The sequence below is a fragment of the Centroberyx affinis genome, unplaced genomic scaffold (assembly GCF_046629955.1).
Source record: "Centroberyx affinis isolate AG114_WGS23_722 - 3 ecotype Tasmania unplaced genomic scaffold, CSIRO-AGI_Caff_v1 ptg000472l_1, whole genome shotgun sequence".
In the NCBI taxonomy this organism is placed as follows: Eukaryota; Metazoa; Chordata; class Actinopteri; order Beryciformes; family Berycidae; genus Centroberyx; species Centroberyx affinis.
This window is the reverse complement of record NW_027279130.1, coordinates 246,856-264,715: the sequence shown is the minus strand read 5'-3', so window position 1 is coordinate 264,715 and position 17,860 is coordinate 246,856. Positions and strand designations below refer to the sequence as shown.

At 41.3% G+C, this 17,860-nt stretch overlaps 1 protein-coding gene across 1 annotated transcript; it reads left to right on the top strand.

Moving 5' to 3' along the window:
* The first annotated feature begins 1,518 nt into the window (after positions 1 to 1,518).
* LOC139642379 (palmdelphin-like) lies at positions 1,519 to 15,489 on the top strand. Its single transcript, XM_071517188.1, has 6 exons — positions 1,519 to 1,563; positions 3,798 to 3,878; positions 4,782 to 4,909; positions 11,480 to 11,594; positions 12,940 to 12,964; positions 14,180 to 15,489. Exons 1-6 carry the CDS (start codon positions 1,519 to 1,521, stop codon positions 15,487 to 15,489), a joined length of 1,704 nt encoding a protein of 567 aa, XP_071373289.1.
* The last annotated feature ends 2,371 nt before the right edge of the window (positions 15,490 to 17,860 follow it).

Below are 17,860 nucleotides of genomic sequence, written 5' to 3'. Positions count from 1 at the left end.
GATGGAAATGAACATAAACTACAATCACTGTCATACAATAATCAATGTGATACAGTAGGCTATGTGTCATTGTGTTTGTATCTGTCACTACATAATTAAATCCAATACAAATAGAAACCATCCATTTCTACTTGTCTTTCCCTCAGCCCACACAAGTCCTTGTCTCCATGTCTCCCAGTGTTTTGAGAAGCGAGATTCAGTCTCAGTCTTCCCCTCATGACAATACAGCTTGCCTCCCCTCGGTTGCCAGGTCTGCCTATTGATGGCCTGCTTCTATGGCCTGGTTGTGTCTACTGGGTCTATGTATTGTCAGTGATTTTCTCAGTGTTCTGTCAGTCACAGTATTCACATGTCCTGCCAGCTTTATACTCTTAGTTTATATATGTTTCATTTTCTTTTTGTTTTGAGATCATTTGGTTGGGCCAAGTGGATTCGGGGCTGTCTTGAAGCTCAGATTCAGCTGGGACTAGTAGAGCTTCCTAACCAGTTGCTAGAGGGACTGGTAGAGCTTCCTAACCAGCTGGTAGAGGACTGGTAGAGCTTCCTAACCAGCTGGTAGAGGACTGGTAGAGCTTCCTAACTAGTTGCTGAAGGGACTGGTAGAGATTCATAACCAGTTGCTAGAGGGACTGGTAGAGCTTCATAACCAGTCGCTAGAAGGACTGGTAGAGCTTCAGAACCAGTTGCTAGATGAACTGGTAGAGCTTCCTAACCAGCTGGTAGAAGGACTGGTAGAGCTTCAGAACCAGCTGGTAGAAGGACTGGTAGAGCTTCCTAATTAGCTGGTAGAAGGACTAGTAGAGCTTCAAAACCAGTTGGTAGAGGGACTGGTAGAGCTTCAAAACCAGTTGTTAGAAGGACTGGTAGAGCTTCAGAACCACCTGGTAGAGGGACTGGTAGAGCTTCTTAACCATCTGGTAGAGGGACTGGTAGAGCTTCAGAACCAGTTGGTTGAGGGACTCGTAGAGCTTCCTAACCATCTGATGGAAGGACTGGTAGAGCTTCCTATCCAGCTGGTAGAAGGACTGGTAGAGCTTCCTAACCATCTGGTAGAGGAACTGGTAGAGATTCAGAACCAGCTGGCAAAACGACTTTTGAGCTTCAGAACCAGTTGGTAGACGGACTGGTAGAGCTTCAGAACTAGCTGGTGGAAGGACTGGTAGAGCTTCAGAACCAGCTAGTAGAAGGACTGGTAGAGCTTCATAGCCAGATGGTAAAGAGGACTCTGATCTTTGTTCAACTGTTGGCATTGCAGGGCTTTGTAGTGATAGCAATTGGCATTACTGATTACTGATATTGGCGGAGTTCTGCCCTTCATTGGCAGTGTTCCTTTTGGTTTTTAATGTATTTCTCGTTCTTGAAAAGTCTTGACCTGTATTGCTGACTTCAGAGTTGTGAGCCAGATCCTAATTTGAATATCACGAGGAATTTCTTTTTCTTTTGATGCTGTAAAATCCCCTTCTCGCACTCCCTTCCAGTTCATTGACTCTTGTGCATTCTCTGTCCTGCAGTCTCATCATGGAGGAGGCTGACCTGCTGAAGGAGAGACTCCAGGCCATCACGGTAAGAACCAGCCCTCTGTTACAGGTAGTAATGGTAGAATAGAGACTGTGCAGTGAAGCAGGCTAGGATGCATATCATGTAACTACAATGTCATGAGTTTGAGAAAATTCCACAACCCTTGGGTTTATGAAACCTTTTCAAAACCCCATTGAATAAACCTAAAAATGCATGGTGGTCAAGCTAATATCAAGGCTGCATTTCTTTGTTCCTGAAAAGTTGACATTTTGGTGATACAAGATATTCACCTAACAGTGTGTTACAGTATGTTTTAAATTAATCTTTCATGGCCCAGTATAAAAGTGCTGCATGGTGCCCCCTGTTGATGTATTTTTGTCGTTTTTTGTTGTAATGAAGACATTTATTTCATTATTAAAAAGCCAGATTGAGCTATTGATCCAAGGACTGACAGTAACACATAAGTAAGATCCTATGTTCTGAGCTATGTTTTAGATCTTAGTTGCAAAGAGATTATTTTCACTAATGATACCTATAATTGATATACTCAAATATATTCTGGAGTGGGACCCAGCTCATATTAAGGATGAGCCATGATGAAACAGCATTCGAGAGAATCTAAAAACCCTAGCAGTTGAATACCCTGATATTTTGCTGAACAGTCTGAACAGGATCTCGATGCACTGAATGAGGAGTCATTTCCAAGCTGTGTCTGAAAATAAAGAGTGTGGGTGTCTGCTTGTAGGATGGGAGGGCTGTACAGGACAACTTTCAGAGATCTGGCTGTAGATGTGAAGGTCAGAGGCTCAGAAACTAGACAAGAAGTCAGTCCATCAGCGTGTGTAGGCATCACCTCCTGCTCCAATTTTAAGCTTTTACAGTATAAAAGAATTCAAAATGCAACAAAAATGAACATAGCTTGCCAATTTGGAAAGAGATTATCATCCACCTGACCTTGACCAGTATTCACTGCTCAGAGTGTTGGCTTTGGCTGCTGCTAGAGACAAATAAACCAAGGCAAATAGAGAGAAAACCAGTGTCAAATCTCTGTCTCTCTCATTGCCCTCATAGTTTTTTATGTAACAACTATATTTTGTCTAATTACTTAGTCCCCTTCATAAGGGAATTCTAATTTGCCATCGCACAGAATCATATAAATGTTGACAAGGCTGTTTCGAATCAAAAATGATTCTTAGCATTTGTTACCCCCTATGAAATGTGTGTGTGTGTGTGTTACAGGTCAAATAGAAATGTTTGTTAGGGGGATTGCATCATTCATTGGGGGGGCGACATGTTTACTGTTGCCTTGTTTAACCTGCTTAGAGTGCCAGATGGATGGGATTTGCCACTAAGACCAATACAATGAGTGTTAAGACAGTAACAGGAAAGGATGTGAAAGTTATATTTTTTTCTGTGATTGCCAAGCAGGGGCGCTGCAAGGAATTCAGGGGCCCCTGAAAAGACATGACGCTGCCCCCCCCCCCCCCCCCCCCCCTTGATATATGGGGGGGGGGGGGACTTTACATGACACATCTGAATGATCCTGATATGTCAAACCCCACCCATCTGCTACCCCAAGCAGCTCAAAACAAACAGGTTATTTGCAACATTTGATCAGTTAATTATCTTTGGTGCCAAAAGGGCTTGTCTCTATCAAATAGCTGTCATGGTCCAGACATTTCAGCAAACTTACATCACTCACAGAGAGTCAGAGGCCCAGACGGAGACGGGGCTATAAATACCAGCAGACGTCATCAGGCTATCCCCTTTCACTGGGGCTTATAGTGCTACGCTGATCCAGGACTGGGCTAATTTAGGTTACAGTGACCCCCGCAGTGTGACATCCAGGAACACAAAGGGCTTATGTTTAGGTTAATGATAATAGTCAGTATTCTTTTTTTTTCTCTGTGATTATCTAGCAGTACAAATGGTGAAATATGCCTTTATTGTACTGAAAGAAAACTAACTTAATAGATATGACATGGAATTTAAAGAAGATAAAGTAATCTTTTCTAGGAGGCTTGTTATTTATAGTAAGGAAAGTTTATGGGTTGTAGTGAACAGGTGCACAGGCATTCACATACACACACACATACAAGCAACAGGTAGGTTGGGTGAGGTCATGAAAGTCCCGTTGCTCTTTAGCTATTTATGGCCATAGATGAGCAGCTGTCAGCTCAAGGTTGAAGCCTCAGCATGAAATGACAACAGGTGGAATATTTTCCACGCTATAAAATTTGCCTTTACATTTCTAAATGTGTTTTTAATTGCTCCCGCAGGACAAAAGGAGAGTCCAGGAGGATATCGCCAAGAAAAGGAGACAGATCGAGGAGGAGAAATTAAAACTCCAATACATAAAGGTAGCTTTCAGCACCGCCATAGAGTAGAAATGTTTCTCCATCAGCCAGCAGGCAGACAGGGAACAGAGAGGGATGGTAGAGACTCCCTGGAGGTTTTCTGGGTTTAACTTTGGGCAATTTCATTTTGTTTCAGAACTAATAACACTGCAATAAACTCAGTCTCATTTCTGCTCAAACTCAGACATACACAAATTCTCCCATTCACTGTCTACACAGCAGCTCCAGACTTAATATCTCATGTTCACAAATATTAACTGGAATCCCCTCTGCAATAGCAATAGCATTATATAACTTTGTAATGTGGGTATTACTCCCTGTAAGAAGTATTTCGCTGCAACACTCATGGAACTATTAGTATGTTTCATCTATATTAACACCACATTTGTCATATTAAACTACTTCTTGTCAAAGATAAAGTACTCACAGATAGAGAAGTGTTGGATTTAACTTACTAGCAATATTAAGAACCATTTGTTCATTCCTAAAATGAGTGTCACAACCCTGTAATGTGACTGAAAATGCATATAGAGAGCAGAAGTCACCATCACATCATGTGATTCTCATTCCCTTCTCAACTGATTCTAATGCAACATTTTAATCAGATTCCACACATGTATGTCAATATGTTTCATCATTATTATTGGTTTCAGTGGACAGTGTCAAATGATGGTCTAAATGCTGTTTCAGAGGCTTTTTCCACCCAGCCAAGAGTCAAATTCTGAGGGAAACACTGAATACTTGGAGATTTGGTGGATTTTTTTGCCATGAAATGGTCCAACTTAAAGATAGCGCAAAATATCAGCTATTGGCAGATTCGAACCAAGGCCAAACCCTACTGAAGAGCTAATGTTGAGGTTGCTCTGTGTGTGTGTGTGTGTGTGTGTGTGTGTTTGTGACTGACAGAAGAAGGCCCTGAGGGAGCAGTGGCTGATGGACGGTCTGAGCCAGCAGGAGGAGGAGCAGGAGGCCATGAGGCTCCAGGCTCAGGATGAACAGCAGCAGAGTGACCAGCTGCAGAGCAACATCCACAGGTAACCTCCCAACATTGTTTGTCAGTCAGTCAGTCAGTCAGTCAGTCAGTCAGTCAGTCCGTCAGTCCGTCAGGCTTAGGGTTAGGCCAGTTGCTCTCCACTGCTGTCTCTGTAGCTTGACAGTTCAGCCCAAAACTGGTCTGCATTGATGTCTTCCTTAGATTTCCATGGTTGGTACGTACTTGCTTGGTGCTGCTTTTCTAGAGCCGCAAGATCCCCAGTGTCTAGCATTAGCATTGAGACAGAGCTGAGTCGTGGGTTTCGTTTGGGACAGAGTAACAGATGGACTGAAAACTGAAACTGGTTTTGATGTTGGCAGGAGGCCTCTGCTGCACTTTTTGTTTGGAGGCGTCCAGTAAGAAGTCTCGGCTCCTGCTCTTCATGTTCATTTCGGCCGAGTTGTCCTTTCTGGCTTCATTCGACGCCAACATAAAAGCGACTCCACAGTTAATTGCTTCCACCGGCAACAAAACACTCGGGTTGGCTAAGTCGATCTCAAGGAGTTGTTCATTTGATGTGGGCGTATTTTCTCAGGCCGTACCACTCTGGAAATAAGAGAATAGAAGAACAAGAGCAGAATGCATCTCCAGTATCCAGCTGGAACAATCTGTTGATCCTACTGAACTCCTGAAAGAATGGTATTAAAAACTCTAGGTGCAGTTTGTTGACAGGATCACAGTACGCCTGAAGCAATAACTCTGCATGTTTGCTCGTCTTTGCTCAATTGAAAATGGAGTTTCAGTTCATCCCACTGGTTTAGTATGCGCACACAGCAGTCATGAATAGAAAGCCACCTTGTGCCTGACAGCTGTACAAGCATCAGAGATGTTTCCACTAGGATTGATGAGGTGGTAGACTTTTGTATACTGATGCAGGACACTGTGGGAGAACCAACTACAGAGAATGTGAAGTACTCAAGGTTGTGTGGAAGAGTTTCAACTCCAGTACCAATACTGTGGTGAAACTTGGTCAGTGTTGATGCAATTTGCCTCTGCTGACTCACCCTCCAAGTTCACCAATCCCAAAAATGAGGAGATAATCTTGTTCAAAGAATCAGCGAACTGCTACTGCCTGGATTTTCTTTGCCGGTCCAGGGATTAGGACGAGCCATGCCTTGTGTATATGTAAGTCATTATGTGCGTACGCTGTCCACAGTGGGAAGCGTCGGTGGGATTAAGACCAGACTAAAACCAGACTAAGACGGTCCAGCACTTTCACCTACTTAACTCCCTGTCAAGAGCGCTGTGTGTCAGTCGCCCATTCACAGACAGTCAACCCACCCTTTATTATATAACCCAACTACTTAGCCATGGCCCAGTGTCTGCACACACTAACACATACACACAAAGATTACACCCTCCATAGTCTTACAAATCGATGCATTGTCTTGAGGAATTGCTAGTAGTACAGTGTATTCTAGTAAAAGCACAAAGGAAGGACATTTGTCCAGGGGCTTTATTTTTATTTATATATTTATTTTGCAGGATTTCAGTCACAACTCCTTTTCAACAACAGCTGAGATTCTTGGTTCTTGCCCAACTCCATTTTCTTGTGTAATCCTTAAATTATACATGAATTTCAGATAAATATGCTGTCAAAAATACTGTCAGTCATCATTCCTGTATCACCATGAGCCATACATGTGAGGATAAAATGTGAATGTATGTACCACCAAGTACACTATGTATACCTAATAATCTGCTCCCTAAAATTATAAGATACAGTAAGAATGAATTTTGAATGATCCCTGTGGGGAAATCGGCTTGTAGCAGCAAAATGATAATTGGATAGAGCAAAGAGACGATACAATATAATAGAGCAAATGAGGGGTGTTAAACATAACTGACAATTTCAACGTGTCAAGAACGTGTCAAGTAGAAAATGCATAAATTAAAGTATGCTAAAATATGCATCACAGTATTACACTCTAAAAAGTAATGCCTTTCTTTAACTAACTAAAAGTGAGGTAAGTGGTTGCATTGGACTTTTTGAGTTGAGTCAACTTCAAGGCTTTTTTAAGTAGAATGAACACTGTAACATTACTTAACATGAACCCAGTAAAATCAGGTTGAGTTAACTAATACTACTGATATTACTTAGTTAGATAAACTTAATTTTCTTGGTAAAGGTAACTCACTTGCACATGATATTGAACTTAATTAAAATGAGTACTGGTTACTTGTAGATAAAATGTAAAATAGTAAAATTAACCTAATCACACATGTGAATGAACTCCATTAAATTGAGTCCAGGCTACAACCTCTGGTGAATAAATTATGCTACATTAATTTCTCTAAAGGTTTTGTTGTTATAATTTCTATATCCCAAGCACTACATTTGGATTAGGCTAACTTTACATAAATAGACTTTCCTGTCAATAACAATAACAATTTCAAATTAAGAAGAACAAGATGGAAAGACAGATTTAAGATTATAACATTTATTTAACTCTTCACAACCCACTGTTTCAAAGGTTTCAATTCTAACAGTGCCATACATTGCAAAACAGGCCATAACTGCTGAATTGTGCACACAATGCTGTTGAATATCTACCTCATGAGGTAATGACAATGATGGTACAGAACACAGTTAAGTCCATTTTCATTTAAGGCACATTAGAATGAACACAAAAGGAAAATGCCAACTGAAATTCTATTACATGAGTAACTTGCCAAAAGACAAATTATTTTCAGCACATGTAACACACCAGTTTTGGTAGATACTTAAGTTCCAGGGCATAGGTAAGTCCAAAGAGAAGGCAGCATGCTTTTGACAGGTTGGTCAGACCTCTGACCACTGGATGTCCTTCTATGATGATGCCAATGGCATCGGGCTGATGGCATGCGTAAATTTTCATCGGGCAACTGCTGAGCTCGGCGTGCACCTCGGTTTCATCACGACTCTATTGGTGGAGACAAAGAAGAATAAAGAGTTTGGTCAGAGAAACAGGTAATGAGATAAACAGAACAGACAGGTAAAAAGATAGATCAGACACAAAGTCAAAATTGTACCATTGTTGCTAAAGGTGACGGATACTTCATTACACAGTTACACTAGTTGACAGCATATGTCAAAATCAATCTCATATAGCACTTACTGTCAGTGTAATGTTAACAACACCAAATTGCAGTTATGTTCTTGGATCACTGGATATTAAGTTTGTTTAGCTTCAGTTCCTTTGCTTTCAAGTCTGAGTCACCAAAATTGAAGACCCCATTACCAGTGTCCCAGTCACCTGTAAGCTACACATCCAAGTCAATTTTCAAGTTGGTTTCCAGTGCTCCAATCTGGAATTCCAAGCCATGGACCTAAGTACTATAGCATTGGCAAACAGCATCTGTAAGTATGCCTGCTGTGTTGGCCAATCTTACTTTGCCATGACAATGGCATGGAGTGTGGGTATTGTACTATCGTGATCTGGCATAAGTGTTGTCTTTTCCTGGTTTTAAAGGCTGCATTACAATAAAGGGATGCAATTTTCCGTTCTTTGCCTCTACCTGCTTGGTCATCACATTACTAATGACTGTTCATCACTAATCTACAGTGTGTAAATATCTTTTGAGAGCAATGATAATCATCCCTATAATATCATCACAATATCAACACATTAAGACATTCACTTAAAAATACTGATCAAAAACGGGTGACCAGTTAGACTGTTGATCAGACAGATAGATACATAGCTTTAAGCCTAACACATACGTGGTGGTCACTGATGAGTTCTTCTTTCTCTCCCCCACTCGGTCAGGCATCTCAGGAGCACTTCTCTCCTTTTCTCCACAGAGGCAGGTGGATCCTATCAAAAAGTAAAACCTGTTCAAAATTCACTGCCTGATGACACCAGCACAAACTATACACCCTCTGTATTTCAACTATTCATTCAATTGCAGTATAATAGACCAAGCATTCTTTAAAGCTGTGGTTCTCAACTCGTTGAGAGGAAAATTAAAAAAAACTTACTTTGTCTATATTTGGATTAGATTTTTGAGAAAATAAACAACAACTACTGCCTGCCCAAAACCCACAACACTCGATATCAGACAGTCAGCTACAGCTAACTTAGAGTAAGTTGACATTAGCTAGCGTTAGCATTAACTAGCGTTAGCATTAGCGTCTTTTGTCTAGGGGTTTTATCTAACCGTTTATGGTCCTAATTTCGTGTACGGCCACACACCAAGTTTCCTGCTCTGAGGCAAAACAAGGGAAGCGAGATGGCAGACATAATGAAGAGCACAAGTGCATAAAATTCACTCTGACTGAAACGTGATAGCTAACTTAGCTAATAAGGCATACTTTAGCTAGCATGTCTGTAGCCTGTCTGTATTGAAACTTAAATCGGCTTGGCTTAGCCTATATTAAATTTTACAGGCTTCGCTTCAGGTTTCTGTTTTCCCCAAGTGTAACGTTAGGTTGCGGTAAATACGGTGACAGAACCGTGGTCGACAGGATCACGTTAGTTAGCACCGGGCAGCTAACTTAGCTTGCCATGTGTGCAGGGCAGCTACGTTAGCTACAGATTTGCTTAGCTAACGTTAGCTGTCGAACGGGACCTCTCAAGTCATCGGTTTAGCGCGACTTTACATCACCAATCATTCGGCTAAAATTGCTCAACTTACCGCTTTATCCAGGATCCATAAAATTCTGCAGCGGCGAACAGAGTGAGTAGGCTGTAGTGCCAAGCAAGCTGCTGATACCTTCCCGGGTAAAGTGACCTGTCCCGCCCAGACCAGACAGACACGTTGCAGCACAAAGCATCAGGGGAAAAGTGAAAATGTCAACTTTTTTTATTACGTTACATGAACACAGCAACCACATCGACATAACTACTCTAATAAATTGTGTATGTCAACTCACTTTTATAACATTTAATGTACACAACAATCACATAGACATAACTACTCAAATAAATTGTGTATGTCAACTCACTTTTATAACATTTCATGTACACAACAATCACATAGACATAACTACTCAAATAAATTGTGATAGTTTTATTTAAAATATATTGTTGTATATATACTGACACATTTTAAGTAAAGGGAAAGTATATTGATACTTTTTAGGATAAAACAAATAAAATAAACTAGATCACAACTATTTAAAGTATATTAAACCTACATGATGGATGTAGCACTTATTACAGTGTACGAGGGTGAGCAAAATAACAGCAGTGGAACAAAAAAGAATGAAAATATTAACAATATGAAAATATACCAAAACAGACATATAAAATACATAAAGATATATAAAAAAATAAGTAAAGACTTTTAACAAAAATGTATAAAAATTAGAAAGAATACAGGAACGTGACAAAAAAGGTTTAAAGTACAAGCATAAAACAATATATTAGAAAGTACAAGTAAAAGGTATGGTTAAAAGAACTCCATTTAATGCAGCAGAGAAGAGGGGTGTTTTTAATTTTCTCTCTTTAGTCTTTTCCTCTTTTCAGTGTTTCTGTTCCAGACATTAAACATTGCCTCCCCAGCCATTTCATTCCTGTCTGTAAGAAGGGTTAAAAAGGTCAGCGCCACATGATCTACAGCTATTTGGCCCAAATAGATAGGTGACAGGTACAGAAAGCGTCTCAGTGTGCAGACGTCCCACAAAGTACAGGCATAAGCTCAGGTGGCAAGCACTAGTTCCCTTCCCAGAATCCACCCTGGTCACCGAGGGACAGCGAATGGAGTCCTAATTTCTGTCCACGGTGCGTTAGTCGGAGCAGGATTGAACTAAAGTGACCCTGACCGCCAAGCCTTTAGTGCTGGAGACCTGGGCCGCTCTGTCCACTGAGCTGGATCAAAGCTGGCAGATAAAGTCACGCAGGCAATCTGTGGACGAAAATCCCTGTCTCATCAGCGGGCCAAAACAAGCCATCAGCACAGAGGATGGGCTCGGAAATAACTCTGACCCCGCTGTGATGGACAATAAAACACCTGAGACTGGATGAAACGGAAAGAGCATTGTTGTTGATGGGCGAAAATCACAGATCTCCCAAAATACTATTGTCCTGGAATTTAGAGCAGGATCGTTTTTTTTTTCGTTTTTTTTCTCATTGTGTTTTTGAAACGAAACAGCAGGTTTTTAATAGGTCTGAAGAGTCGTGGAACTCCACCAACATGTCAATAAACATGTAAAATTGCAATTTACATAAGTTACAAGGTTTTGAACTGCCAGCACATTTACACAGTAAGCAACCTGACATGCTATTCGAATTTGCAAACTTCACTGCAGAATCACATTTTGTGTTCATAAATACAAAGCAGTGTTTTTATGGCTGTGCTCAATCGATAGATTTTTAGGGGGAAAATATCACAGAAAATTCGATCTATCATTTTAATAAAAGAGCCATGGTAGTTTCTGTTACCTTGCTGAAAACGTACCAAAACGTAGATTTTTTGTAGGACAAAAAGAACTGTTGCATTGAAGCTGAGTGTGCGATGCTTGCTTCTAACTGAAAGCCTCTTTACTACTATTCATTCACTCCATCCACTCTGTCTTTCCGATAGTGTCGCTATGAAGCTAATGTCTTAAGTACTTGCTCTTATCATCAATATATACTTCACTCTACAGAATAGAGAAGGAGATTGAGGACTTGGAAACACAGGAGCTGAACATCTCCGCCAATGAGGAGATCACTCTGAAGCGGCTGAAGGAGGTGGAGAGGACAGCTGAGGACATTATCAAGGTAGGCTCCAGTCGGCTGCCATTTCATACTCTGCCTGCTTTATTTGCTTTGGGACTGCTGCTCTTCCACTGTTGTGTGTTGCTTATTGACAATTATGGGGTGGGTGGTATTAAAGCTACAATATGCAACTTCGAGTCCTGCCCTCCTCCGCCTAAGTTGGTCAAGTTCCTCCCCCAACACTCTGAGGAACTGTGGAACAAGCTAGCACCTTGCTACGTCGAACACCTAGCTTAATTATTTTGTCTGCACGTTTAGCATCACCGTTCTTTCTTTTCCTTCTGCTTTCCTTCTTTGTTGTTGTTGCTATGATTAGCGTCACCTTGATAGCTACAACTAGGCCTGTGCAGATATGAAAATTGTAGCCTTATCCCGATTAAAAAAAAGGTACTAATATGCAACTAATATTAATCACACGACATTTCTCTTGTTTAAAAAAGTTTTAAATGTAAAATATTTGTGAAAAATCCAAAATATTAATATAAATTTGGTGGTTTTGTAGACTTTTTGCGTTTGTTATTCATCCTCCAACAAGTGGGCGGTTACTGTGGTAGTCACAGTTATAAAAATTAGGGCTGGTATAAACATTATTGTTTTTTATTGCAATATATAGTAATAACAGTTATTGTCCCTTACCTAGCAAATGGTACAAGCCCCAAAACATCTCCAGCATCATTGAAAAGACAATTCAGGCAAACAGGGGGATTTAGGCATGAAGACACACAGTCACATACAAACACAAACTGATAACATAGAATATACCCCAGTTATTTATTGTTATTTTCATGTGAAAAATTTTTGTATATTCCAGCTTTAATTTCACTGTTTTGGTGGTCATAAAAAGTTGCACACCAAAATGTCTCTTTGTTGAATATGTGGGTTATATAACTACAGTGGGTAGAGTTTGGTTTGTCAACTAACAATCAGATACTAAGGTTTTTCATGAATATATGAAAATAATTCCCTCTACTCACAACATGCTGCCTGAGTCTCTTCCTTTTCCCTGCTTGTTTCTAACAAGATGCATTTTCTGGAGACTGTGTGGGTGTGCTGTGGTTCATGGGGGCTGCTTTGAATGAATAAAGTGCCAGGTAAATGGATTGCTCAGATAGTGGGTGTGTGGTGTACAAAGACTGACGTGCATGGTTTGCTTTCTGGTTCTTTTGAATGCTGTCTGGATTTAGACCTAAAGACACAGTAAAAGAACCGGGTATTGTAACATGGTACCTTGCTGACGCTTTAGTGCCTTATTAATCAAAGTGCCTTAATAGCCTGTACCATTGCTGTGATTTTGACATCCTACTTCCCTCACGACTTTGACCCTGAACTACTGTATCTTCACACATAGGAGCTAAACGCTGAGTTCGAGGCAGGTAAACACTTTTGTGGCTTCTTGGTGTGTTGTGATTAGCTAACATTTCTATAAGCTTTTTTTCTAACATAGGTTTTATTTCTTAATTCTAACATCGTTAGTCAGACCAGACCATATTAACATATTGCATGATCTGATTTCATTTTGAATATATTATACAATAACAAAACTATAATGTTAACAATAACGACAACTTAACCATATAATGGTCATTTATTGTTGATATTCTAACCTGTTTTGTATACTCTAACATTTATCGTAAGTGCAAGTCCTTTATTTCACTGGTCATATTTTGCTTCTCAGATGTGGCGCGTTATGTTCCCTCGCCACTCCCAGACGTCCCATTTACCATCAAGCCGACACCCCGAAAAAACCCTCCAAAACAAGAGCCGGGTGGTGACGAACAAAAGAAGGGTACAGGCACACTATTGTCTACTGCTCCACATTTGTAAAACATTTGCTGCTTTGACGACTGATCATACACCGTCCTTACACCACTAGTTTATAGCTATGAGTTCTATTACAAATGTGAACAAATACGCACTCATTACTTGACAGTTTGATAGGAAAAGTGGTATACATCAGCAGAGAAATGCAACATGATTTCAATGAGTCTAGGACGATTTTAGATATCCACAAAACATTTCAATGATCACAGGTTGCTGTGGCTTTTCCATGGGGTCTCTCAGTCGCTCTCAACTCAGTTGTGAGGTAGACATCCATTTTGTGTTCTCCAGGCATAGCTGTCTCCCTGCTTGAGATTGGCTGACCTGACTGAAACGCCTCCTGCTCCCATTATGCTATTTTAAAAGCTGTAATTTCACATTTCACCAGTGTACAAATTGTGAGGCAATTGGTTTTCAGTCAGAGAACAGAAAATGTACATGGCATTTGGCTCCTGGAACTTGAAGTCATACATTACCTATACAGTCATACCTATACAAGTGCAGTTACTTATTTGGTGAGGTTTATATGCAAGACCATATATAATTATGTGCATTATATCCTGCTGTTCACACTGATGTGTAAGTATTTTATGTAATACAGCATCACGCCAGTTTCCCAAATGCAGAGAAAGTGTTTTATATTTATGAACTTTTTTTACAACGTGAATCTCCAATGGAAAGTTTGTGAAGTCATTGAACCGTATTCATTTTATACTTTTACACTCTGTCCAAAGACCTTCATCTGAGTCTCCTCTCCATTCTCTCGCCAGCTACTTTTGCCATGGAGATCAGTGTGGAGCATGACATGCGAACCGGCGAGAGTCAGGTGGTCTCTACAGCGACCGTCACCCCAGAAACAGTCCAGGACAGAGGGGTGAAGGTGTATGACGATGGCCGGAAGTCAGTGTATGCGGTACGCCCAGACGGACGCAAAATGCACAACGGAGTGGTCGGTGAGATGACTCCCATGGATGTGGAAGAGCTGCTACGTCAGGCTACGGATAAGAAGGTGCCCAGTGAGGTGCAGTACCACCAACCGGTATACTCTGCACCCTACACCGGGACCAGTAGGCCTTCAACACCCAGGACACCCAGTAAGACACCAAGGCAGACGCCGACTCCCAGCCCCAGCCCCTTCCAGACCAAGATGTTATCAAGAAATGGAGCTCAGAACCTTGGAGAGGAAAGCCAGCTCAGCCAAGAGCTTGAAGGTTGGAAAACCCCAAGCAAAACGCCTAGCCCTGGCCCCTTCCTGCAAGACACCATGCCAAGAGACAGAGCCCAAAGATGGGGAGAAGAAACCCAGCTACCCCTGTACCACATTCCAGGCCAGGCCAACACTGGCAAGCACCTAATTCCACAGCCTCAATCACCTCACTTTGGTGCCAAAACTCCAAGAAGCCTCACCAACGGACTTATGGATACAAGCAGTCCCAGCCCAGCAGCTCTGGTCTCAATCACAGCCAGGTCTGAAGGAATGCCGACCCCCATACAACCAATCTACAGGAATGTAGACAGTCAGAGTCCTTTACTAGCAAGCCATAAGCCTGGAGTTGGTCATGATCCTGTTGTACCAATAGAGAGCTCATTTGATTCTAACAGACAGTCACCCTTCTACCCAGAGAGTGAGGCATCTCTGAACCTCGTCAACACCCTTCCAGAGGATCTAGAATCGGAGCCCGTCACCATGATCTTCATGGGCTACCAGAACGCTGAGGAAGATGAGGAGGAGGAAGACATCCAGGCCGAGCTGGTAGTCATCGGCAACAGCGACGACGATGACGACGAAGGCAAAAATGGTAAAAACGGCAACGGCGGGGATGAGTTCCTCTCGTACCACCCGGAGGGATACAAGAGCAGAGTCTTCCAACCCAAAGTCGGCGTCGCTAAGGTGGCCGGCTGCAGAGACGTTATCGGAGAGGCCTACACAAACTGTGACGATTTGCTGCCTCACAAGCCGACGTTCGTCCACAAGCCCGGCAAACGCAGCCCCTGCCTGCAAGGACGGGGGACGGACGAGCCCACAAGCGCAGGTAGCATCAACCTGGAAAAGATGAAGCTCTGTTCGACAGGAAGATAAGACGAAACCTCGGTGATCCCTGTGAGAAACTGGGTCGGTGCATCAGCAAAATGTTAATAGGATTGTAATAGGATCCCAGTGATTTTTCTTTCATTCATTCATTCTTTCTTTCTCTCACTGATCATTCTCCAAACTCTAATCCTTCACCACGTTGTGTGTTTTTTGAGCTTTGAACATCACCAACATGTGCCTTGTGTGTAGCTGCCTAACTTGCTGCCTACCCTACATACCTCCCACCTCACTGCCTTTCTCTGATGCCCTCCTTGTGTAATAGGAAGGGAACAGCTTTTCTTCTCATACCATTTGCTATTAGGGGCCTTGTCTTGACCTTTCTCTTCCTTGTGCTGAATAAGGAAAGCAGCTGACAACTACTGACATTTTGTGAAATAGTACCACTTGCCTGTGCTATTTAGAGGGCTTTGTTGCCATCTACTGACAGATTTGTATCATTACACCCTCATATTTACATGGGTATAGTTTGTAACAATGGTCAGTGCAGTTTTTTTTAATCAAATAAGAGCCTTGTCTTGCTGCAATGAATGAGACATGATTTTGTTTGAAATTCTAATTGTGCAAACTAACTGAGCTTCATGCTTTTACCTACTGTGTATTTTCTATATCACAGACAATGTAATTAAAAATATTTTCTCATCACATAATGGCTGCAGTGTTGTCTTTGGCAATGCAAACTGGAACTTTTACCTTCTTATTAAGTAACAAACACCAGCAGATCAAAAGGCATTTCTTCCTGCTAATACCACTAACTGATGCAATCTAAACTGAGGTCTAATGGGTATCAGTTCCCTATATTCCCCACAAATATACTGTATATGTATGTGTATATGAAAACATACAGCATATGTGTATGTGTAAGATCTTTTATGTACTAGAGCCTATGAGACACCAGGTTTGCCCTGAAACACGTTTGTATCACAGCAGGTCCAAGGACCAACAGGGGAGCGAACTGAATGCTGTTTATCTGTTCTGCACTGAAACACTTGTCCTTGGTTGCTTTCTCTTCTCTCTGCATCTTTCTCTTGCATTATGAAAAGCATGGAGGGGGCTGAAAAAAAAAGCGAGATAACAGATAGCACCTTAGACATAAATGGTGAAGGGATGCAGTTATATAACAGCAATTTCTTCTGTTATGTAAGACAAAAACTTGAATGCTGAGAAGCCCAGGGCCATCTATTGTTATAATTGTCAGAGCCACTAAATTCACGGTGAATCCATCTTTCCAGTTGTAGTGAGAGAGCACTTGAAGCCCAAGTGGAGACTGTTTTCCTCCTCTCACAGGAACATTCGCGCCCAGTGAGCAGACAGAAGTTTCATTTTTTTTGCCTGATAAGACGATTCATATTCCAATCATCATGGGTCGAGTGGAGGCAAGAACACATTGCTCATGTACTTTCCATTTCCCTCCTGACCAGCCTTGAACAGGAGAAAGACAAAGCTAGGAGGGAACGTGTAACTACTTCGGCACAGAATATTGATTCCAGCCTCGAAATCTCTGACAGAAATATTCCATGAAGAATGAGATCTTTTTGCTTTTGTACATCCAAACTCATGGACTTATTGGACCCAACAGGTGAATGAGATAACTCAGATGAATGAGACACTCACTCAGCATGTGATAACAATGTCTTACATTTGAAGCGCTTCACGGGTTATAGATATATGGAAAGTAAAAAATGTGTTAAAAGTGTGTAGCATTTTAGCATCAATAAACCATTACCACTTTTTAATTTTAAGACATTTGTATAATAGCAATAGCAAGTTTATTATATAGCACATTTCGTACACAGGGGTAATTCAGTGTGCTTTACATACATAAAAGTACATGAAATAGTAATTAAAAAGAGATTAATATAATTAAAAGATAAGTAATAAACAGAAAATACAAAGTACATAAAATAGAATTAAAAAAAACATAGTGGAAGTAGCCTCGACTGTATGTTTATATCTTTTGGAACACCAAATAGAGAACCATAGAGCAAAAGCCCACCAATAGAGCCTAGCCACAAGCCCGAGACGTCACTTCCCTGCCGGGAGTGACTAGAGGTCTACTTCCAGAATTAACATGCAGTAGGAATAGAGTGCAAGTTTTAGAGCTCAATCGTAGACACATGAAAAGAGAAATGTTTTTAACCTGGATTTAAAAATTGCTACATTTGGGGCACGTCTAAGATCTTCTGGCAGTTTGTTCCAGTGGCATGCAGCATAACAGCTAAATGCTGCTTCACCATGTTTGGTTTGGGCTCTGGGCTGTACTAGCTAATTACCATAAACAAACAAGACCATTGCCAAAAAGATTGATAGCCTCTACCGGCCTCTACACTGCATTTTACATTGTGAGCCACCAGGTTGGATT